We start from the raw sequence: 25,492 nt of genomic DNA, 5'->3' as shown, positions 1-25,492 counted from the left end.
CAAATCGCCAATTCAGTACTCTGCTTCATCTAATCTGCTGGCAGTTCCTTCTAATGCATTCTTCATTTTAGTTATTGTATTCTTGACTTCAGTCTCCTCAGACTGTCAGCTCCAGTTCCATCCCATCAACTTAGAGTCTTCTGGGCTCTGTTGGGTTCCGCTCCCTGTGCTGTGGCCTGGAAACTGAGCCAGTCAGCTGGGCAATTGTTTGTTTCTTGTTTCTCCAGGGTCATTGTCCTTTATTACCTAATAATGTTCAGTATCTCGAAAATTGTTTCATATATATATATACATGGATTTTGTTAATTCGTTTTTGGTTGTTTCAAGTGTGAGAATAAATCTAATTCCTGTTACTCCATCTTGGCTGTAAGAGGAAGTCTCTTTAGTCTGTTTTGACAGTAAGAATTGATGGTTTCCAAGGCTGTTTGTTTGTTTGTTTGTTTTTAACTCTAAGATCTTTGATTTTTGCATTCCATATCTTTAACAGCTCATTTTTTCCATCTCCACAGTATATTCCATTCTCTCCTCCGAACAGTTAACTGCCTGCTGTTTATGCTTAGAGGTTACTTGGGATTAAATCTGTGCTGTGCATAAACCTTATTTATGATGCAGACACATTACACAGAGCAATTACAATCAAGGTATAACAGCAGAAAAACATATAAAAATTAAACCAATGTTTTTCAGGATTTAGGACCACAACCCACAAATAAATAAATAAATAAATAAATAAATAAAATTGTGACATAAAACTTACTACTATATGTGATATACACTGTTATTTCCTGTTCTATTTCATTGAAAAATAAACCTTTGGTAGTGACCCATTAATGGGTCATATCTCACAGTTTAAAATATATTGTCTAGAAAAATATGAGGTACCACATTAATAAAAGGTAGAGGTACTTGGATTACATATGTTCGTTCTATTATCAAGTTTCACTTCAAAACAGTTTGAGTATAGTACAGTTAAATATGTATAATTTTATTAATAATTTATACAAGCTTATGTCTCCACATTTTTAGTTTTAGGCTTTCCTAATCAGTAAAAAAATGACAAGGACTGATGCTCCTTGGTGATTTTCTTCCATAGGTTCTGCTGCTCTGGTAGAAACTATCTGGTAAAAGCCTATTGTAGTATCATGTCCTTCTAGACAAACACTTGGTTAGAATGGAAGTTTTCTGTGGCAGAGGCCTTCCCTGCCTCCTGTCTGCTAAGTTCTTAACCATTTCTATTCTATAGTTCAGAACCCTTAGTTTAGAAAGAAACACAGAAGAGCTCACACAACTGGTTGTGGTATGAATGGTACCATGTAATTTTGTAAATTTATATAGGGTTTTTAATTTATCCCTATAAATGAACATTAAATTGTTCATGTTTTTTCCTTTATATAGATTCTAAACCTCTCCAGACTTGGAGGAAATCTGTTGCTGTGTAATACAGTGGAAAAAATTATGTGTTCCAATACTCAAATAATCTGCTGGAGGATTTTGGATGTAAAAATGGTTTTTAATGTGTTTTCCAGATGTCTGTGACCTTTTGAAATTGTTTTTCCCTCCACTTAATTTTAAGGCTCTTAGAATGACTAAGTTGAGCCATAGAAATTAATGAAGTAGAATGCTTGAACTAAATAAACTGGAAGAACATACCTCTCTCTAGTAAGCCATTATTAATATAACAAGAACAATTTATAGAAATTCAGTTCCTAAATGGTGATATGCAGTAGGTGCGAAATGGTGTGTTAATCGAAATATTTATTGTGTTACTAAAGAGCTATAAGCAATGTAATTTTCGAATAAGAGAACAGAATATGTTTAACACAAAATATGCTAAACATAAACATGTTTCTTTGATTCATTCAGGAGATTATGGATGTGTAGACATTCTGGTTAAGGGTATTATGTGTGATGTTGTAGTGCTTTGTAAGATGTTTTTCTTAACAGCTCTCCCAGAATTTACTGAATATTCTAAATTGTATTAGCACCTCTCATGGTGCTCTGCGTGTGGTGGTCACATAGCTACGTTCACTGAAGCTGCCAACAATTTGATGTACATAAGGAAACAAAATTCTGATTGATTCTGATCTGTTTCTTTCAGAAAGGTCACCACCCATGTAATGGAATTTTATCCGATTCTGTAGATCAGATTCCTTTATTCTGGATATCATGGTGACAATACAGGAAGTATGCATAATTTCTCATTTCTACAAGTAGTCTTGACTGCTGAAGGAAGAAATTTTTTAAGCTACAGCAGAATTCATTTTGGTACCTTTTATGGAAATCCTGATTTTGTTTTTAATTTTTTGATAACCTTTTGCTAAAGGTATGAACAAGCAAAGAACTTATCTCATTAGGCAAGTCCACAGTAATAAGAATGCCTAGAAGAGGACTGATTCTTCAGACCCGGACCCACTGGCTGCTGTTGGGTCTTGCTTTATTCTGCAGTTTGGTATTATTTTTGTACCTTCTGGAATGTGCCCCACAGACCGATGGAAATGCATCTCTTCCTGGGGTCATTGGGGAAAATTATGGTAAAGAGTATTATCAAGCACTACTGCAGGAGCAAGAAGAACATTATCAAACCAGGGCAACCAGTCTGAAACGCCAAATTGCCCAACTAAAACAAGAATTACAAGAAATGAGTGAGAAGATGCGATCATTGCAAGAGAGAAAGAATGTAGGGGCTAATGGCGTAGACTATAGAGGCAACAAAGAACAAGCACCTAGTGATCTGTTAGAGTTTCTTCATTCCCAAATTGACAAAGCTGAAGTTAGCACAGGAGCCAAACTACCTAGTGAGTATGGGGTCATTCCTTTTGAAAGTTTTACCTTAATGAAAGTATTCCAGTTGGAAATGGGTCTCACTCGCCATCCTGAGGAAAAGCCAGTTAGAAAGGACAAGCGAGATGAATTGGTAGAAGTTATTGAAGCTGGCTTGGAGGTCATTAATAACCCTGACGAAGATGATGAACAGGAAGATGAGGATGGTCCCCTTGGAGAGAAACTGATATTTAATGAAAATGACTTCATAGAAGGTAATGAGAACCGTGTGTTGGTCCATAGTTATGTTAGTATAACAAATGCTATTGTATGCCAGTAATGTAAGTCAGTCATTTTCCGCAATAGTAAAACATTTAAGTTTTCATCTACTTCATTCCACCAAGAATTTGAAGTGGCCTTTTGAAAAAAGTTACAATGTGATCATGAAGTAGAGAACAAGAACCAGGGAAATAGAATAAGTCTAAGCTTATACAGAAGAATACCACCCAAATTGAAGGGTTCTTAGAGCTGTTTGTGTATTTACATGTGTATACGAGTATATTCGCATTCCTCTGTTAACTGGTCTTGATGTTCCTTTTTTATACTTTTTAAAATGTGTGAAGATTTGAAAGACATTTGATAAAGGGGAAAAAAAACCTGATTTAGTAGATTAGTGGTTATTCTGCATTTTGGAGGGAGGAGAAAAGCATGTGTCAGAACATCAAAGAGGCATACATAGTTCTAAAAGAGCACATCTTTCACCCTGTTTCCCTGAAAATAAGACCTAGCCAGACAATCAGCTCTAATGCGTCTTTTGGAGCAAAATTAATGTAAGACACAGTATTATATTATATTATTATATTATATTATATTATATTATATTATATTATATTATATTATATTATATTATGTAAGACCCGATCTTAAATTACTATAAGTAAAATAAGATAGGGTCTTATATTAATTTTTGCTCCAAAAGACGCATTAGAGCTGATTGTCCGGCTAGGTCTTATTTTTGAGGAAACACAGCATTTGGAAAAGTAAAGAAATAACCTCTTCCTAATACAGACTTCCGAAAGGGCATGGGACTTTTATATATCAATATGGGACATGACTCAAAGGTTGAGGCACAGTGCTGTAAATTGAGATATTTGTTGATTGATATAAACAGGAATAATTATAGATCCCTACCCATCTTTATCTTAATACTCTCTGCTAGATATTTAATTGCAGACTTAAAATCATTTTAGATATAAATCTTTCTTTAAAGTTCTCCTTGCTTGATTCTATAAACAGTCTACCCCGTGGAGTTTTGCTGACCCTGACTCATCCTGGGTATCACTGGCTGTGTTGTAATAGAACACCTGGAGGCTTTCGGAGGCTGTCAGGGAGAGCATTGCGCTTTTTTGGGGCATTTCAACTGTCTTCTCTCTGTAGCCACCTCTTTTTTCTGCTGTCACTTCCTGCCATTTTTAATGGGTTGTTTCTCTCAAAGCTCTTCTAATTTTTCTACAAGCTCAGCTTTTTGTCTTTTCACTCTATATGTTTGTAGCTTATGGCAGAATTGAATGCTGTAGAGGAAGTGAGATAACTGAGTAACATGTAAAAAGTCTTCACATTTGCCTGAAAGGAAAGGAACCAATGCCAGTTTTGTTATATCCTATAGCTTCTGCTTATAACTCTCCTTGGATTCTGTCACTTACAGGATTTTTCTCTGTCCCTCACTTTTCCTTCACTGTGCCACTCTCCTCATCAAAACAATAATTACTGACAACTGAGCAACTCCTATTTTTCTTTCCAGACTTCAGCTTAGATGACACTTCTTCCAGAAAGGCATCTCCAACCTGCAAGTCTAAGACAGCAATGCTTCCTGTGTGCTCTTGCAGCCTCTGCCCTGTGTCCCCTCCCATAGAGCTTGTTGTATGGCATTGCCCACTCTCTGATTGGGAGTTCCTGCTCAGCTGTAAGCCTCAGGAGGCGTGGGACCAGGTCTATCATGTTCTCCATTTTATTCCCACATATTGATGGTGACTCATACATCTGTCATGTAACCTTTCTCCTGAGTGTCACATGTGAAACTCAGATTGCCCAGTAGACGTCCATGCTTTTCTTCCAAAGGCATCTCACATCACCACGTTTAAATCTATACTGATTTTTCTTTGTCTGACTTCCTTGTATTCAGTGTATGTTTGTGTAAGTGTGTGCGCACGTGTGTGGATCACTGTGTTCTTCTTTATTGTTTTGTCACTCTCACTAAACTGACCCTTCCTCTCAAAACTGGGACATGTAGCCCTCTTTATACCACCAGTGACTGACACAAAGGCATTCAATTCATTTTTGTTGAGCTGAACCCAGCAATAGAAGTTTTGACTCTCAGGTCTGGAATTTAATGCTGCTAGAAGTAAGTTCTTTATTTTCATCATATGGTTACTGTGTTAATAGGCTCTACTATTTAAAAAATCATATGTAAAAAGGAATAATTGTCATTTGGAGCATATGTTACAGATCGAGCAGTGAACTTTTTTTAATCTCTTTTCCTTTTAAAGAAATAGTTGTTACTGACTGTACAGTGGGGATAAATATTTTCAGAAACAGATGAAAACCCTACAAATCTGGTTTCATACTTTTGATTTTTGAGTAAAATCAGTGTTCACACTGAATTTGTGGATTTTGATATGGAGACATCTTTGTCCCTGGCTCTTTCTAGGTTATTACCGCACCGAGAGAGATAAGGGCACACAGTATGAACTCTTCTTTAAGAAAGCTGACCTTACAGAGTACAGACATGTGACCCTCTTCCGCCCTTTTGGACCTCTCCTGAAAGTGAAGAGCGAGCTGACTGACATTAGTAGGTCAGTTATTAACATCATTGTGCCGCTTGCTGAAAGAACAGAAGCATTTGTGCAGTTTATGCAGAACTTCAGGTAACTCGGGGTTAGTGATTTGGCTCAGTGCACTTGAAAACATCACATTTCAAGCACATCTACTTAATTTGGCTTCACTGAGTATGATTGCGTAGAATTACAGGATAATTTTATAGGCTTTGGGGGACTTTATTTTTGATATCCTTTTTTTTCTTAAAGTATGTGTAGTATATTGTGTTATTGACAGTTTGAACTGTGATGTAAATTGAGGATGACAACTATAAGAAACTGAATTTGATGACCTTTATAATTACATGCAAATTCATGTTAGGACAAGTTGAGTGTTTCAAAATAATGTTATTGAGGCATAATTTACATACAGTAAAATCCACGTATTGTAGGGATACAGGCTTCATGACTTTGGACCAGTGTGTACCCACATGTAGCCACCTCCCTAATCAAGATAGCGGACATTGCTCTCTACCCAGAAAATGACCTTGAGAACAATTTGAGCTTTAAAATTGAAATAAATTTTAGAAGTACAAACATTCAACTAAAAATTGGTACAAAGTTATTCCATCTTGGGAAGCAGAGACTAACAATTTGTAAAAGATTTTTTTTTTTTTCTCCCATTAAATTTGGGTATTTTAAAATGCTGAAGTGTTAAAGAATTAACAATTACATATTAGAATAAATATTTGAGGAAAGTTGTGCTTTTTTGTTATAATAATTGCCATGTTTTAAATACTTTAATGTGGTAGTTGTAATGTTTGTAATCCCAATCTTTTATTCTCATACTGAAATTGTTGGATTTAGAAGTTAATTAACTTTTCTGTAGCAGAATATCTAGAAATCATACTTCCAAATGACTTCTGCCTGTTTAAAATAGCTTACTTCAGGTCTGATTTCCTAAAGCGTATTTTTAGTGCATGGAATTTCCTTCAGTAAGTAATCTCAATGGTGGCAAATATTTATTCTTTGATGATAGGTGTAGTTTCTGGTACTAGCCAGTCTGAAAACAAAATAACTCTTGAATCAAAACATGAATATTTATTTGTTTAGTTCTGAACTGATGGGCTTATTTCCCTGAGTAGCTTGTAATTTGCTTCTGAAGGTAATACCAACCAGAGAAAAAGTTGCCAAAAAGTTTTGAAATTTGGCAACGTTGTTGAACTGCTTCCACTGGCCCTTTAAGGGTTGCACTCATTTAGACATGTATGTTGTTATTTATTTTTGGTGATGCCTTTAAGAATTCAGCAATATTGCCACTTTAATATTTTCTTAAAACTTCACATGATTTTTTTAAAATTAGTAGTGCCTCGTTCATTCTCTTGTTAAAGCTTCATGTGATTGCTTTCTGAATGAGGAGAGCCTCATATTTTCTTGAATGAACTTGATTTTTCCATTCTCTTAGGGATGTGTGTATTCATCAGGACAAGAGGATTCATCTCACAGTGGTGTATTTTGGTCAAGAAGGACTGTCTAAAGTCAAGTCCATCCTAGAATCTGTCACGAGGTTGGTGAGCTTTGTCCACCTTGAAGTCCTTGGTATATAGTATATAACATTAGCAGAGTGAGAATGTCAGGTATTTGGAGTTCATGAGTTAATTTGGAATAGCCGCTGTTTAGAAGTTGGCTGAGCATGTGAGTGGTGGCGAGAAGTTGCCCATTTCCCCCGAGGTTCACTCGTACAGCTAACTAAATGACTCACCTTCCCTCAGCCTTCTAGTGGATGGCCCGCCATGATCAGGGTGCTGGCACTGCGCAGTCCACTCCCCTCTGTGTATTTGCCTCCATTTATTACTTCTTCATTCCCCTCTTTTTCTAAATCTAATCCGTTCATTTTGACATCATCTCCTGAGTTTTTCTCTTACTTGTCACCTTTCTTTCCTTCCCTTTCCCCAGGTTCCATCTTCTCACCCTGTAAATAATACTTAGGTCTTCCCTTATCCTTAAGAAACACCCGCCTGACTCCATAGAACCCCGTAGCTACTAGTAGGTTTCTGTCCTTTCACAGCCAAACCTCCCAGGACAGTAGTTCTCTCACCATGCAACTCATGTAGTACTTGGCACATAGTAGATTCTCAGAGGTTTGAATGAGTGAATTAGTAATTCCTTAATACTCCGTCATTAATTCTACAGCATCTCAGCAATTTCATCTCTAAGTTATGACCTAAATGCCAAATTCAGCCTTTTCTCTGCATCCTTTTTTATTGCCTTTTTACATTGGGCATCTGACAGGTGCTACCTTTGTGACACGTCCCTCTGATGTTTGTAAAATGTAAGTAGTTATAAATGTAAGTATGTTCTAATGTAAGGCATTAGGTAGATTGTCTTTTCTAACCACACCAGTTCTATATCCTTTACTTGCTGGTTTGCCTTTCTGCTAGTTGTGGCCGTTCCCCGGGAGTCCAGATTTGGCTGGACTCTCCATTCTTCTTGAGTCATTCAACTAACATTCACCGAGTCCCACCAGCCATGTTCCCAGTGCACTGCTTGGGCAGGGGGAGGGGGTCTGACTGGATGGTTGGACAGGATGGGGTACAGGAGAAGGACTTGTAGTCCCCACCCCGAGGGGGCTCTCTCCCAGCACTGATGTGTAAACATAAAAGTCGCCTTGTCCCTTATGCTGGCTGCTCCTCCTGATGGCCCTCTCCCAATTCAGAAGGACCATCCTCATGATCCAGGCTGACAGCCAGCACCTTTCACTCATTCTCCACCTCTGAGCAGTCAGTTCCTGCTTACTGCACAGGACCTCCACTCTGTCCTTTCCTCGCTGCTGCCACCACCCCGCTTCCCCCTCCCTCCTTTACTTTCCTTCTTCTCTTCACTCCTTACCATTTGCAGGTCACCTGCTAAGTGCCAAGCTTATATTATTATTCCTGAAGTCATCCCTGCATTAATCAGGACTCCTCTGTGGCAAATGGTGGAAACCTCTTGAGCTTGCTCAAGGAAAATGAGAGAGTTATTGAAGAATCTTGAATAACTCGCAAAACTAAAGGGATTATTACAATCAAATCTGGGGAAGAAAACCAAAACAGCTTTGATCTCTTAGGGACTGGAAGCAAAGACCGGAGTAGCATCAAAACTCTCTTGTTGCCTTCTTGTCCGTTTTTCTCTGCATCTGGACTTCATTCTCCTGTCGCAGATAGGCTTCTTCCATATGTGAGGTATATGGCTGTTGGCAGCTCTGGGCTCACATCTTCTCAGCCTTGACATCAGAGAGGAAAGAGCTCTCTCCCAGATCCAGCTGAGTCATGCCCAAGGAACAACTTTTGCTCCCTCTTGAGCCAGTCAGTGTCCAGGTGGGGGTATTGTGATTGGCCCACCTTGAGTAGTCCCCACCCCTAGGAAATGACTGTGGTTAGCGTATTCGATGATTAATTCCTCCATTTTGTGCTGGAGCATGAGATAGTGATCAGCAGTTTCCCCCAAAGAAGGGAGAGCTTTGTATCCCACAAGAAAGGGCGTAGGGGCACTCGGAACTTGGAGTGCAGTTTATCCACTATTTGAACCTGTGCTTCCATGTCTCCATTTCCCATCCTGTATCACTGTAAAAGTAATCTTCCTAGAATGTTCCCTTTTGACCCAGCTATGCCCTAGTACAGGAGTTCTCCAACTTTAATATCAGGATCACCTGGGAGCTTCTTCAGACACACATGCTCAGCTCTCCCCAGCATCTGATAGGAGTCTGGGGTAGGCCCTGAGAATTTGCATTTCTCACACATTCCTGGGAAGCTGATGCTCTGGATGGGGCGACTTCACTGTGAGAATCACTGCCCTGGCTCCTGGCGGGAAACCGACTCCTCCTTGTCTTTAGGACACTGACTAAGTTCTCTAACTCCTCAGGGAGGGTCCTCCTCGTCTGACCCTTTTTTGGTCTTCGAGGATCCCTCTGTGCCAATCTGATTTGTCTGATGCTTGATCTCTGAAATGCTTTGTAGTTTCTCACCTCTTGGCTTTTGAGGATAATTAATTGTCATGGCCTTTACAGTCACCACTGAATTCAGGATTTTAACCAAGGCAAAATTTCAATTCCAATTCTAACATCTTCTCTAACTACTCCAGACAAAAGCAGTCTTTTTCCCCAGAACTGCTGTTTATTCATTCATTCAGCAAATATTTATTGAACTTCTGTTCTATGAGTGGTGCTGTGTCCATAGTCATGCACAAAACAGAATCCCTGCTCTTGTGGAACTTACATTCCAGTGCGGGGAGACACTCAAACATATCTGGTGAGGAAAGCAGATGGAGATTGAGGAGAGAGGGGTTGTGGTATGAGGGGATCCCTCTGATAAGAGAACATTTGAGCAAAAAGCTGAACAACTCAATAGGAGAACACTGAGTATGTTTTGTTCATGTGGAATGCATTAGCTCTTACCAGACATTACAGACACACATGTTTTTCCATGTGTGGATTTCTTCCTTTCACAGTAGACTCTTAGGGCCCTGAGGTGCAGTGGCCCCTCCTTAACACTTACTAACCGTCTCACTGCCACCACGTTGCCACAGCTGTGGACATGTAGTGACTGTCTGCCTTTGATGACGATCGTGTACATGAAGCCGATGAGTTCCTTCCCCTGTATGAATGTAGAGGCAACATAATAAAGTATCAGAAGTGTAAAGTGTATTTGTAAGTTGTGTGGAAGGGAGGGAGTCGTTAGACTTTAAGTGGGACTTAAAATTTGTTGATGTGTTTTTCTCATAGTGCATCTAATTTTCACAATTACACCTTAATCTCACTGAATGAAGAATTTAATCGTGGACGAGGACTAAATGTGGGTGCACGAGCCTGGGACAGCGGAGAGGTCTTGATGTTTTTCTGTGATGTTGATATATATTTCTCAGCCGACTTCCTTAACAGCTGCCGGTTAAATGCTGAGCCAGGTGTGTAAAATGTTAGGTGAGCTGAGTGTAGAATTTAGAACAATGTCGGCACATCCCATATTTTGAATCAAGTTAACTGTGTTTTTTTCAAGTTATATTGGGTGCGGCAGTAGATGGGGGGAGAGGGTTTATCACTGTGTGAGGGTTACAAATGATAAATGTCTAACTATTACATTGTTTTGTACACTTGAAACTAATAAAAAATTTTTAATAAAAAAATAAAATAAAGTTATATTTGTGGCATAATTAACTGGAATATTAAATAGAAAAATGAAACTTTGTCGCTCTGAAGTTCATAACTCTTGTTCTCTTATGGCCAAATTCCAGTGTCGACATTTGAATCCAATAAACAAATGCAGAGAAATAAAAAAAGTCTTGAAATTAACAAGGAGGAAGCAGCACTTGTCAGAAAAAGTCTAAACCGACCTGTGGAGATGTGTGGGTCAGGAGCACTCTGCCCTAGGCAATGGCGCCATGAGTATTGAGGTCTACCGTGTTTCCCCAAAAACAAGACCTAGCTGGACAATCAACTCTAATGCGTCTTTTGGAGCAAAAATTACTATAAGACCCAGTCTGATTTTACTAAAATATAAGACCCGGTCTTGTATAATGTAATATAATGTAAGACCGGGTCTTATATTAATTTTTGCTCCAAAAGATACATTAGAGATGATTGTCCAGCTAGGTCTTATTTTCGGGGAAACAGGGTAGGTAGCTACAGTGCCCATTTCCGTATTGTGCATTTTGGAATGATTTCCTGTATTTTGCTTTATGTTATAGATGTTTTTTGAAAATGTATGAGCAAATGATATTTTTATAAATCAAATCTTTAAATGTGAAAAAGTTTTCTGTATTAAAAAATCTGGTAGTGTTTTTTATATAGAACTATTTATATCATACAGATATTACCTTCTTATTAATCACTTTGGTGTGATAATTGTCAGGAACTCTCTGAGAGCCTAGTGAGTAAATAATGGTTAGGTTTACTTTTGTTACGTCAGACAGCATGAGGTTCAAAATATGAAAGTTGGAGGAGACATATTTGCTCAATATCAAAAAAAATATTTTTATATCCAGAAATAGATTTTTCTCTTGGGAACAGAGCTCCCCATTCTTGAGTGGGTTGTGAGGAAGTTGAGCAGAGCATGTGCTAGGAGTCTTGTAATAAACAGGCCACCAGCTTATTCACAAGGTCCTTGGCCGTCACTGAGCACTTCATATTATCACGTGTGATAGAGGCCAGCCCTAGCACGGGCTCTCTGTTGAGGGGAGGTGGGTGGTTAGCCAGCCTCTAAGGTCCCTCCAGAGCTATTGCAAGGGCTTTGCATCAGGTATTTTTAATTCTTTCCAACTTGTCCAAATCTTGTTCAAATCTATCTTGTTCAAATCTATCTGCAGTTCTATACTTCATTATTTTCTATGTATCTATTCATTGTACAGTATTCTTTGGATTTAGTATTTCTTTGGTTCATTTTGAAGGGTGGATTTAGCATAAGTTTCTAAGTTTCTTGGTGATTACCAGAGGTTAACCTATATCTACTACTGTAATTAGATGAAATAAAGAGTAAATAAATGGCTCACCTAATAAACAGCTGAGAAAATACCTTTGTGCATCTTCCCAAAGTATAGGGAATAAACGTGTGGAGCACTCTTTAGTCTTTTTTTTTTCTCTGTTCTTTTGCAAGGTTATAGTTTTTTAGCTTCACTACTGATACATTATAAAATCATCATGTTCATCAAATCAGTAGGGTGTTTAGTAGCCTGAATATTGATAAAAAAAAAATATTGATAAAGTAAAATCATATGGGATCAAAGGAAGACTTTAACAAAATATTAATGGATATTGTAATACAAATCAGTCCTTCATTTTATGACTTCTTTGTGTGATCTAAATGTATATTTTTATTTATAGGTAAAAAGGTGTTTTACCCTGTGGTGTTCAGTCTTTACAACCCTGCCATTGTTTATGCCAGTCAGGATGTGCCCCCTCCTGTGGAGCAGCAGCTGGTAAGACACACTATGTTGGGGAAAGGCCACAAGGATCCCTGCAGGTTCCATTATGCTCGTTTCTCAAGTAGAAAACAACATTTCGATTAAAAACTGTATTTATTACAAACACATTTTCATAGTCTCTAACCCCTGCTAAAATGCTTTCACATTTATTGTTTTAGAATTAAGTGTCATTCTGGAGGGAAAAAGAAAAGTTTAGGCCACAGAGAAAAACTTCATGTTCCAGAATGTGAAAATTGTACAGTTATTTCTGCCAACGTATTTATAGTAATAATAAAAATAAATTTAATTTTAAAATCCTTATTAACTAGAAATTAAAACTACTCAATAAGAAGGAATAGCATACTATAGAAAGTTACTTAGAAAGTCATGGCATGGGAATGTCACATGTCAGAAATTTTAAATAATTTACTTTGTTAGAATCATTTAGATTTACAGAAAAGTTAGAGAGTATAGGGTGTTCTTAGACTTTCCCCTAATGTTAACAGTGTCCCCTAATGCTAGCATCTTATGTAACCACGGTACATTTGTCAAAATTCAGAAATTAATATTGGTAAGTTACTGCTAACTACACTGTGGAATGTTTTAGGATTTCACCAGTTTTTCTACTAATGTCCCTTTTCTGTTCCAGGATCCAGTACAGGATACTGTGTTGGGATACTATGTTGGGCATTTAGCCTAATTTTTTATTGTTAACATTAAAAAAAAGTAGAAACAAATGAACTAAGAAGTCAATTTAAGATATTTTTTTAAAAATGACTCAGGGGAAAAAAATAAAGATAAAGACAGAAATCAATGAACCAAAAGTAATAGTTTGACAAATATAGGAGGTTATTCTTTTTGTGGAAAAAAAAATTTTTAATCACAGAGTAGGTAGACTTGGGGTAAAAAGGAAAACATTGGAAATTAAAATAAGAAAACATTGAGAGAAATCAGTTTTATGTGGTAAGTTTTAAAAGTTCTAAATAAAATGAAAGATTTGAGGATTTATAAACCATTAACACGAGCTAAGTTCATGTTAGTATTTTATAAAAGCTCATGTTAGTATTTATAAATAAAAGAGATGGAAGCTCTGAAGAGACTAATTGCTGCTTAAAAAGTTGGAACAGTTATCAGAAAATTACCCTGCAAGTACATAGATCTAATGTGCTACTGGTGAGCTTTTTCAAATTTTCTAAGAACAGGTAATATTAGTACCATATGATCTACTTAATACATTTTATGAGGCCAGCATTATCTTCATACCAACCCCTGGCGAAGCATACACATGCACATGCACAAATACGTGTGCACATGCACACACACCCACACGTGCACACACATGAACACATGCACGCACACACACATAGGCACATACACGCGCACACGTACATCACACCTCTGCCTTATCTGTAGGCTAGTATTATTTAGGAATATAGATACAAATGGGATCACATGGCAAACAAAGCACCCATATCTGCCTTATCTGACACCCTGAAAACTTTGTAAAAATGAATTATGGCGAAAAAGTCATATTAGTATTGGAAAGTGAGAGAAGTGAAAGGCATATATAATATTAGAAAATGAGAGGTGCCATTAATGATCTAAATTTTGAGAAATTTCTGTATGATGGCAGTAGTTGGTATGGGATTGATGGAGGAGAGAACCGCCTGGAACATGTTCAGGGGATACCGACACTTGGGCTGCTGTGCATCCTCCGAGCTCACAGAAGACAGAGCAGTGGAGTGTGTGTGCCTCTCTGGGAGTGTGTGCTGAGCAGCAGGCATTGCAGAGATTGGCCTGCATGCTGAGGCAGCATGTGTGGCCCTGGAACCAGAAGGGCAGGTTCGGGGCCTGGGAATAATGAGCTGTAAGGTGGAGAGGGAGCCCCAGACTACGAGATAGCTGCCAGGCACATTCTGCTGAGACCAGGTTCAGCCCCTCCTCCACTGTTACTGGAGAAAGGCCCCTGCAGTCATAGTTAACGCCATGGGCTTTTGAACCATGATTTCTGAACTAAAAGTGAGTAGCAGTTAACGAAGGTTAACCAAACACTTGGGGAAAACCAGTGCTGAAAGAAAGGCACCAAATTTTAATAAAAAATTTAACACATGAGATTATGAATACAGATAGAAAACAACTTTAAATATATCTTTAGGGACATTAGAGAAAACCAGACTTATTGCTCAAAAAGGATCAGAACTTTAAAATTATGAAAATACAAAATTCAGTAAATGGGCTGAATATCAGAATGGTCACTGGTGAAACAAATTTGTAAACTAGAAGACAGGCACTTGGGCACATAAAGACCAAGAGATGACATGACAGAAAAATTGAGACATGGGGAATTAATCTAGAAGTTCCCAAATTGTTTAATAGGAGTTCCAGAAGGGAGAGAACAGAGAAAGGAGGAAATGGAAGAAAATTCCAAAGAGCTTAGGTGTTCTGGCATTTGACAAGACAGGTGTTCTGGCATTTGAGGGACAGTCCTGATGGCTTCCAGAGCTACCAAAAATAACAAAACCTAGCTTGTCTATAAAGGAGTAGGAAATACCTTGAACATTCTAAAGAAAAATAACTTGGATTCCAGAATACATATTTGACCTATTCTTTAAGGGCAAAATAGACATTTTTAAACATTGAAGGACTCAAAGTTTACTTCTCACAGCACTTTTCTGGTTCAGCAGAATGAGAAATGAACATATTGAAAGAGGAAGGCCTGAGACTATAAAACACTGGTCAACAACAACCAACGCTGTAAAACTTCTGTTTAAATAATTCTTGATGACATGTAATAAAAAAGAAATAGGAGTTGGGAATTTAAAAAGTCAAAGGGTACATGCATACATGTATTACCTCACTGTGTCCCCCCCAGAGGGCCTAGAAGCAGGCACCACAAGAGAAACAAGCACACCCAGCTCCCAGATCTTAGTGTTGGGATAGGAAGTAGAAGAGCCTGAAGTGTCCTGTAGCTCCAAGAAAGTAAAGAAGCACTCAAGTGACAAAAGGATGGGTGTATGTCAGAGAGACACAGGAGCCTGAAAGGACTCCCAGTGGTAAAACTGGAACAATTTGAGTAACAAAATAAATAACTTTACTGGATCATAACCCCGAGCATAAAATAAATACCCATGGGTCCATAGTGATATAAAGGAATGAGTGGATAAATAATAATAAATAACGAGTGGATAGATAGATTGATAAGACAGATTAGATAGGGAAGAAGAGACAAATCTTCCTTACAGAATTCCAAATAACTTAATAGATGCTCCCTTTTCCAGAAGGTGGAGCTAGATGACTAACGTCCAAAGAATTGAGTATGGAAAGAGAAAAAAGAACTTTTCAGCGGATAAAACTGGCAGATACCCCCTTGACCAAGTGAGTGAGGGTTATCAGTGACGGTCACCAGGGTTGTCGTGCACCCCAATACGATGTGGTAGGGGCACTTCAACTCTGCGGTCTTCCTTCCAGAAACCTATAACCCCAACCTAATCAAGAAAAAACTTCAGACAAACCCAAAATGAGGGGCATTCTATAAAATACCTGACCAGTACTCAAAACTGTCTAGACCTCAAAACCAAGGAAGATTGAGAAACTGCCGGTCTTTCAGGAGGCTGAGGAGATGTACCAGCTAAATGCAGCGAGGTGCCTTGTACTGGAACCTGGAACAGAGGAGGACAGGAAAGGACAAGCTGGTGGGATCAAATCAAACCTGGCCTTTAGTTCATAGTAACTAAAGTCAGTGCCAGTCAGTGTTCGTTTTTTCGTTTTGACAAATGTACCACAGCAAGGTAAGATCATAACATTTAGGGGAAGTTAAAACTAAGTGAGAATTACATGAGAACTCTCTTCACTATTTTGCAACTTTTCTGTAAATTTAAAATTATTCTAAAATATAAAGGTTATTTAGAAGAAAATTATTTGATAAACAAAAATTGTCAAGATGCGAAGGTGAAAAGGAATATAAAAGCATGCTAATATTGTTGTCTGGTTTGGGGGGATATGGGGCAAGGACGATTTACATGTGGATTCATCCTATATGTTGTACAAAAAAAAAAGTGCTTCTACTTCAAGTTCTAGTCTCACCACTTTGTAACCTTTGCAAGTTACTTAACTTTTCTAAGCTTCAGTCTCCTCACGTAATATTTAAAGATATATTGAAAGTAAATAGGAAATACACCAATAGAAAAAATGGGTAAAGGCTAGTTGGTAATAATTCACAATAAAAATTTAAATAGACAACCTTATTAAGGATAAAAGAGCAGTGCAATGTTGTTGTTGTTGTTTTTCCTGCTGTGAAATTGCTGTGTTTAAAAACAGCCATGCACGTGAGGCTGGCAGGCTGAGGGCTTATCCATCCCTTCCAGTGGTTGGGGTGCAGACAGGTCCTGGGTCAGGAGTGTTCAGACAGGTCCATCTCTCTCCTGAGGAGATCATCAGAGCCGGAGAATAGCAATACACATGATACTGACAACAGTAATTCTCCAAATAGTGAGGGTCCCTTCTATGCCAGCCACTGTTCCACTGGAGCTCCAACACCTAGAACCATGTAGGCATGGTTATTGTGCACAAGAATCTTTATTCTGGTAGGAAGAGACAGAAAATAAAACCAATTAACAAACGCCACGCAGGTCATTCAATCAGGCTGAGTGGTGGAGAGTGATTAGATGGTTTCCGTGGTGTGTTGGTCAGAAAGGCCTTTCTGAGGTGCGGCTGTCGGAGGGACCATCTGGACAACAGGAAGGAAATTGCTACATAGTGATCAAGGGAAGGTGGTTCCAGGCCGTAGGAGCAGGGTTTCCTAAGGGGGCTGGCGCCCAGTGGGCGAGCGGCACAGAGCTGGGCCAGGTCCTGGAAAGCGTGTTACTCCCAGACAAGGAGTTTGAATTTTGAGCTAAGTGTGACAGACAGCCTTGGGAGGGTTTTGGTTCTGTGGGGAAACAGTTGTGTGGCTCCAGCTGCAAGTAGCCAGTCAGGCTTTTGCAGACCAGAAGAGGTTACTGGCTTGGGTGAGGGTGGCAGTTGTGGAGGAAGGTTTGGGTATGATCTGAAGATGGAGTTGACAGAGATGTAGCGACTGAGGGAAAGACAGGAATGGCAGGAAGAGAGGTGGGGTTGAACGTGAGTAGGTGTGGGTGTTGTTTATCAAATATCAAGGAAAGATGCCAGGATGCCAGTAGGATCCTAGCAGTGCATGAGGGCCAGTGTTGGCGATCGCTGCACCCCACATGCTTGGGAAAAAGGCATGCAAAAAGGCAGTAAAATATTAGCAGTCAGGGATTGTGCATGATTTGAGTTTCTGTCTACTTTCTTCAGTGGAAGTGTATTGCTGTAAAAGTCAAAACCAATGACTCCTTTCCCCAAGTCTGATAATGCTTGAAGAGTTTTTAAAGAAACTGAATTATAAACAGTCATATTATTTGTGAGATCAGAATTGGCATGGGGCAGAAATGTCAAAGTGGGTGTTTTGTTTTAATACTTTGCACCAGGGTTATATTTTGACTAAGGAGACAAGAACATTAGAGTTTAGTCTTTGTTTTGCCATAAAAATTATGCCTCTATACATTTATTTATTTATTCATTGAACAAATATTTATTGAAAACCTCCCATGTGCCTGGCATTGTTCTAGGTGCTGCAGATATAGCAGTGATTGAAATAACAAAAAGTCCTGCCTTCCAGGAGCTTTACATTCTAGAATGGGAAGTAGCCCTCCTTGGAAAAAAATAAAAATAAAAAAATAAAATGTGTACCTCATGTGTTAGCTCCAGCTTGAGCTAAATCCTCTGTGCTGCCTGGTGCATTCTGTTTTCCACTCGGGTCTCTCATTCCTCACGGCAGCTTTTCAGACTGTCCCCACTCTTCTCAAAACTGCGTCCTCTGCAGACCTCCATTTTCCTTGTATCCCTGCTGTCTGCAGGAGTTGCCATGTGGCTGCCCCGCACATCACGCAGATTCATTATGTCCAGAAACCTGCTCCACATCGTTCCTTCTGGGCTGGCCCTGTTCATGTGCCCCTACCCTTGGGGGTGGCACCGTCACATGCCCACTGCTTAGGACGGCAGCCTGCCCTCATCCTTGGTTGATCCTTCCCTCTCGCCCCCCTCTCCTGCCCGTTCAGTTACTTGCTGACTTCTGTCAATTCTGTGTCCTAAATCCTGTTTACATCCACCCAGATTTTTCTTTCTGTGCATACCACGATAGTGTACACCACCAGCTTCCCAGATTATAACTGTTCCCTCTTGACCAGCCTCCCTGCCTCTGTTCTTGCCAACTCTTCTCTATACTCCAGCTGGAGTGATCTTCCGAAAACGTCATCTGATCACATTATTACTTCTGTCATGACTCTTCAGAGAATTCCCCTTAGGATGAAACCCAAACCATGTGACCAGGCACACACGGTTCTCTGTGATGTGGCCCTGGGGACCCTCGAGGCCAGGGGTCAGCAGAGTGTGGCCTACATTTGTCATGCTGCCTATGTCTGTATGACCCATGAGTTATGAATGGCTGAAAAAATATTGTTTAAAAGGATATTTCATGGCATGTGAAAATTACATAAAACACAGAAGTCAGTGCTGATAAGTGAAGTTTATGGGAACACGCATGCTCATTTGATTACTTCCTGTCGGGGACTGCTTTCACACTACAGAGGCAGGCTTGAGTGGTCGCAGCAGACTGTTCCGCAGAGCCTAAAATATTCCTACCGAGTCTTTACAGGAAGTGTTTGCTGGTCTACACTGTGGGCACCTCTCGTCCTGACTCTAGTGTCTCATCCACCATCCTTACCTACAATGCTCTCTGCCATCTCCAGGTCTTTGCACAAACTGTTCTCTTGCCTGGATCTTTCCCTCCACACATCTCGCGCTTGGCTAACTCCTATTCTCTCTCAGATCCCAGTTGCAGCTTCATTTCTTTGAAGAAGCTCTCAGAATGCTGCAATTGGGAGAGGGTGCCTGTCTCCTTTCAGTCGTCCTCCTAATGTCCACATCCTCACTTTCCTCTGCACCCCACTCAGACTCCATGGTGAGTCCTTACCACCACTTCTGGCCTATAACCACCTCCCTACCCCTCACTCCGACAGGGTCCTCTCTGAGAACCCCAGTCTGGTGAAGGGGAACTGTCAGCCAGGCCCGGAGCAGTGGGATGTGCAGGGTGAGAAACAGCCCACTGCACGGCCTTGCTGTACATAGCACAGGCCTCAGGGCTCCCAGGCCACCGCACAGCCCTGCATCTCACTCTAGCCTGATGTCCGTCCTCCAAGCCAGCTGCTCCCCCTTGTGCCTCCCAGTACCCCTCACCACTCTTTACTCCCCACATAGCTTGCGTCATATTTCCCTTAGAAAACAGAAGCAGTGGATGTTCACTTCCTTAATGAGACCCATCTGACTAACTGCCTGTCACATCCTCAGAGCCTCTCTCCATTCCCAGTGAAGGTGCCACCCATGTCCGTTCATAAGGCCAGCCTTACCTTCTCCGTTCAACTAGAGCTCGTCATTTAAACAGGACTCCCCTAGCCATTCTTCATTGTCTCCTATCCTAACATTTTGTCCCTTCTAGAGCATTACCATAAGGATACAAAAATACTAAACTACCACTAACCTCTTAAAAACATCAGTAGTCCTTTTCAACCCCAGGGTCTCATTCTTTGCTGTTTGTCAGACACTCCAGGCAGGCTCCTGCCTCAGAACATGGCACATGCTGCTCCCTCTCCTGGCGTGACGGCCAGGTACTTGCATAGCTCACCTCCTTATGTCATCAGGGTCCCTGCTCACACATCACCTCTTCAGAGGCCTTTTGTAGCCATTCTATCCAAAATAGGCTTGCTTTGTATCATGCTCCCCTGTTGTCCCACTGTTTTTCTTCCTAGCGTGTATGCCCACCTGAGATGTTTGTTTGTTTGTTTGCTATTTTCCCATCAAAATGAAGTCTCTGTGAGGGTGGAGACTTTGTCACCTCTATTCATTGCTGTGTCTCAGCACCTAGAACCATGTCCACAGTTTAAACACTTGTTGAATGTATGAGTAACATAAAGGAGGCTTATCAGGCTTCAACTTTTACTTGACTCTGGGGACTCAGTACCATCAGAGTCCCAATTTTCTTTCTCTGCTTGGACTTAAGTGGTGACAGCTTCATTTGAAAGCTGGTTTTCCTCGTGGTGGAAAGGACTGTAACGGTTCCAAACATCACATCTACACCCTCTACGGGAGGATGGCAAACTTATTCTGTAAAGAGCCACATAGAAGATATTTTGGGCTTTGCAGGCCATACAATCCCTTGGCAATTATTCAGTTCTGCCATTGTATCATGAAAGCAGCCATAGACCGTTTGTAAACAAATGAGTGTGCTGTATTCCAATAAAATCAGTTACAAAACCCAGCAGCACGTCACGTTTAGTCCGGAGGCTGTAGCTTACAGACTCCTGCCCTACACCATCCAGGAAGAACAAGTGTCTTTTCTAGTAGCTCTCTCAGAAGAACAACAGAGCTTTGTTTTCCAGAATTTCCTACAACCCCCGCTTGTAGCTGAGCTGAATTTTGTGTAATGAACCAATTCCTACAGTTAGTGGGGTGAGGCTGTCACACTGGGATACAGAGTCCTTATGACCCAGTCTGAAGCTCCAGGTGGAAGGGACCTCCCTGAAGGTCAGGGACTGTGTGGGGCCAGAACTGTCCACAGTCAGGAAGGGGGCAGGGGAGTGGGAGCTGGGTGGGCACCCAATAAGGCACACTGTAGAACAGTGTGTGCACCTGTTGTCCTCCTGGAATAGAACGTAAGCCCCTTGAGGTCAGACACCACACTGATTATTGGTAACCTCGTCTTGCACCGTGTACATGGTTTGAAGTCAGTTAAATTAAAAGTGGCCAGAATCCTTTCTCATGGGAATTACTATATATTTTTTTTGTTTTATAAGGATTTAATAATATAAATGCATGTTATTATCAGTCACATAAGTGACAAGAAAAATTATTTGGGAAGTATTTAACATTTTTCATTGTTGATTAAAACTTTTTGTAGTTCTGGAGGGATTAAATTGATCTTTTTTTACCCCCTAACTTAAGGTTCACAAAAAGGACTCTGGCTTTTGGCGAGATTTTGGCTTTGGAATGACTTGTCAGTATCGATCAGATTTTCTGACCATTGGTAAGTATACCTTACATGTAAAGATAGAACTTTACCTATTTACTGTATTACCTTTTGGCATTTTTCCAAAAGGTCTCAGATTTGAGTATTTTCTTATTAAATTATGAATGCCTGAGATTAGCTGAAAAGAGGAATCTGGAGATATGAAAGGCAAAGTGAATTTTTCCGTATTGTCTTTGATTAGCAGAAATGAGGCCAAAAAGACAAAATGAAAGTGTAGTATTATTTTGTTTCTTTAAAGTCAAAACACTCGTTTTTACAAACATCTGTGGGACTTGTTACCCATATTTTCAGTTGATTTTTCTTACAAAAGATCTTTACATAAATTTGGTGTTGTACTCATGGATTGTTACAGCAGGAAGTAATGTTGGCTTATCTAGTCCAAGGACCTTCATATTTTTTATTTAGAGATGAAACCCCCTTTAGTTGTCTATTGAACTTATATACAAAATCCCAGTATTTAAAACAAATGAAAAAAACAGCTGCTCTCTAGTTCTGGTTGAAGTTGGAGTGGGGTACCTGGGGGGCACTGGCTTAGTCATCCACTCCCCTAAACCAGAGAAGACCATGGTCTAAGCTTCCTGTCCAACCCAGATCCAGTTTTACTCAGCAGAAAATAAAGCATCAAAGCATAGTTTCAGAAAGCAGCCTGAGACTTCTGGTCAAGATGGCGGAATAGGTAAATGCTATAGTTGCCTCCTCCTGTAACCACCCCAGAATCGCAACTAAATTATAGAACAACCATCTTTGAAAAACACCTGAAGACAAGCTGAACAGAAGTCTTATCAGTAAGAATATAAAGAAGAAGGCACATGGAGACTGGTGGGAGGGGGCAGAGATGAGAAATGGACTGTTCCCACCCCCATGTGTGGTGGTTAAGAATCAGGAGGGATATCTTGGCTGCAGAGGACCCCTCTGAGGAGCAAGGGGTCCCAGCCCCACACCAGGCTCCCCAGCCCAGAGCACCAGTTCTGGGAAGAGGAGTCCCCACAACATCTGGCTGTGAAAATCAGTGGGGATTCTGTCCGGATGAGATGGAGGGCTGCTGGAGTCCCAAGAGTTTATTTTAAAGGGCCAATGCACAGACTTGCTCACTGACAGACTCACGTGTGCCGAGCTCCAGTGTTAGGATAGCAGCTTAAACAGCACCAGGGACATACGGGGAGGAACTGATTTGTTTGGCCTCAGGGTGAGGGCTGGAGGGGCAGCTCTGTCCTTGACAGAAGTGCTGGCAGGCGCCATTGTTCCTTTCTTGAGCCCTCCCCTACCCAGGTGAAGGCAGGCTCCAAATCTGAGTCTCCATTAACCTGGCTAATACTACTCACCTCACCCTGGTGATTCCCTGTGACTCTGCCCCATCCAACTTGTACACAAGCCTGAACTTCTTTCAGCACCTGTTCCTCACAAGGCTGCCGACCTGAGCCCACACTGCAGATACCCTCAACTCTCTGGAAAGTGCACAAAGCCCTGACAAGCAGCACCTGGCCTCAGTGAGCGCTGTACCCTTGCTAAGCTGCCTCCGGCCCAGCACTAGTGGCAACCAGCCTCAGTTCACAGCATAGCTTCTCTCAGGTGCCTACACACCAAGCACAGGCAGCTACCAACCACAGATCACTTTGTAGTTCCTACCTGGTGGCCCCAGGCCAGAAACAGGCAGCAACTGGCCTGGGCCTGTACCAGAGCCCCAAGCAAGAGGCCCCAGAACCAACACACCTGGTGGCCAGCTTCAGATCAACCAGTGCACCACCCATTTAGCTCCATAAATAACACACCCAAAGGATAGACTCAGCAGGCACCAGAGCCCAGCAACAGCGAATCCTACTTCATGGGGTCGTCCTCCACACAACAGCTCCTGCACTGTAGTCATGGCCAGTCCTCACAGCCAGTCAGCCTGAGGGTCAGTCCTACCCACTGATTGCTGCCAACAGCAATCACGGCTCAACCACAACAGGAGTACACACATACCCCACAAAGGGACACACCTGGAGCATGCAGCTCAGGTGATCAGAGAGACTGCATCATTGGGCCCCACAAGACACCTACTACATAAGGCGACTCTGCCATGACTAGAGACGTAGCAGATCAACCTAATATGTAGAAATAACACAGGAAGGCAGCCAAAATTAAGAGACAAAGAAACAGGTCTCAAATGAAAGAACAGGACAAAAGTCCAGAAAAATAACTAAACGAAATGGAAGCAAGCAACATACCAGGTGCAGAGTTCAAAACACTGGTTATAAGGATACTCAGTGACTTTAGGGAAAGAAAAATAAATGAGTTCAGTGAGAACTTAAAGAGATAGGAACCATAAAAAAACAACCAGTCAGAAATGAAGAATACATTAACTGAAATGAGGAATACATTAGATGGAATCAACATGAAGCAGAGGATCAAATCAGCAGTTTGGAAGACAGAGTAGCAGAAAACACCCAATAAGAACCACAAAAAGGAAAAACAGTTTTTTAAAATGAGGGATGTGGTGTGTGACAAGGGAACTCTTGGACATTCTCACACATAACATTAGCATCATAGAGGTGCCAGAAGGAGAAGAGAGAGAACCAGGGATTGAAAACCTATTTGAAGAAATAATGACTGAAATCTTCCCTAACCTGGTGAAGGAAATAGATACACAAGCCCAGGAGGTAGAGTCCCAAACAAGATGAACCCAAACAGGCCCACACCAATATACATCACAATTAAAATGCCAAAGGTTAAAGAAAAGGATGTTAAAAGCAGCAAGAGAAAAGCAGTTACTTACCTGCAAGTGTGAGATCCCATAGGACTGTCAGCTGGTTTCTCAACAGAAACTTTGCAGACCAGAGGGAGTGGCAGGAAATATTCAAAGTGATGAAAAGCAAGGACCTACAACCCAGAGTAGTTCACCCAGCAAGACTATCATTTAGAATTGAAGGACAGATAAAGAGCTTCCCAGACAAGAAAAAGCTAAAGGAATTTATCACCACCAAACCAGTATTACAAGAAATGTTAAAGGGACTTGTTTAAGAAGGAGGAGGAGAAGAAAATAAAAAATATGAATAATAAAATGGCAGTAACTACATACTTATCAGTAATTACTTTAAATGTAAATGGATTAAACGCTCCACTCAAAAGACATAGGAGGGCTGAATGGATAAGAAAATAAGATTCTTACATATGCTGCTTACAAAAGACTCACTTCTGATCTAAAGTAACACAGAGACTGAAAGTAACGGGACAGAAAAAGATATTTCGTGCAAATGAAAACAAAGAAAGCTGGTATAGCAGTACTCAACATCAAACAAAACAGACCTTAAAACAAAGGCTATAACAAAAGACAAAGGATATTTCATATACAGTAGCCAAGATGTGGAAGCAACCTGTGTCCATTGATAGACAATTAGATAAATAAGATGTGGTAGATACATAGAATGGAATATTACTCGGCCATAAAAAGTATGAAATCTTAACATTTGTAACAACATGTATAGACTTAGAGGGTATTATGTTAAGTGAAATAAGTCAGAGAAAGACAAATAACCATATGAATTCACTTATATGTGGAATCTAGAAAAGAAAATAAATGAGCAAACAAAACAGAAATAAACTCAAAGATACAGAGAACAAACTGACAGTTACCAGATGGGAGGGGGATTGGGAGGCTGGGTAAGAGTAAAGGGATTAAGAAGTACAAATTTGCAGTTACAAAGAGTCACAGGAATGTAAAGTATAGTATAGGAAATATAGTCAATAATATTGTAGTAAGTGTTTGGTGTCAGGTGGGTACTAGACTTATTGGGGGGAATCACTGTATAAGTTATATAAATGTCTAACCACTATACCTGAAACTAATATAATATTGAATGTCAATTGGAAT

General features: G+C 40.3%; 1 protein-coding gene across 4 annotated transcripts in view; it reads left to right on the top strand.

Moving 5' to 3' along the window:
• CSGALNACT2 (chondroitin sulfate N-acetylgalactosaminyltransferase 2) overlaps positions 1 to 25,492 on the top strand; it is a 47,564-nt gene that overhangs the window by 9,670 nt on the left and 12,402 nt on the right. For 2 of the 4 annotated variants that reach the window (XM_019719105.3, XM_019719106.3), the window contains exons 2-7: positions 2,099 to 3,035; positions 5,468 to 5,684; positions 7,039 to 7,140; positions 10,333 to 10,511; positions 12,424 to 12,518; positions 21,558 to 21,639. In XM_019719105.3, the coding sequence (XP_019574664.2) occupies positions 2,375 to 3,035; positions 5,468 to 5,684; positions 7,039 to 7,140; positions 10,333 to 10,511; positions 12,424 to 12,518; positions 21,558 to 21,639 (1,336 nt within the window). In that variant the 5' untranslated portion in view covers positions 2,099 to 2,374. The remainder of the gene's footprint in view (positions 1 to 2,098; positions 3,036 to 5,467; positions 5,685 to 7,038; positions 7,141 to 10,332; positions 10,512 to 12,423; positions 12,519 to 21,557; positions 21,640 to 25,492) is intronic. The other 2 variants (XM_074337322.2, XM_074337323.2) reach the window with 2 other exon arrangements.

Source organism: Rhinolophus sinicus, chromosome 15 (assembly GCF_057876585.1).
Source record: "Rhinolophus sinicus isolate RSI-liver-muscle chromosome 15, RSI-T2T, whole genome shotgun sequence".
Lineage (NCBI taxonomy): Eukaryota > Metazoa > Chordata > Mammalia > Chiroptera > Rhinolophidae > Rhinolophus > Rhinolophus sinicus.
Note: the sequence above shows the minus strand (reverse complement) of the source record. Positions and strands in the feature narration are given on the sequence as shown.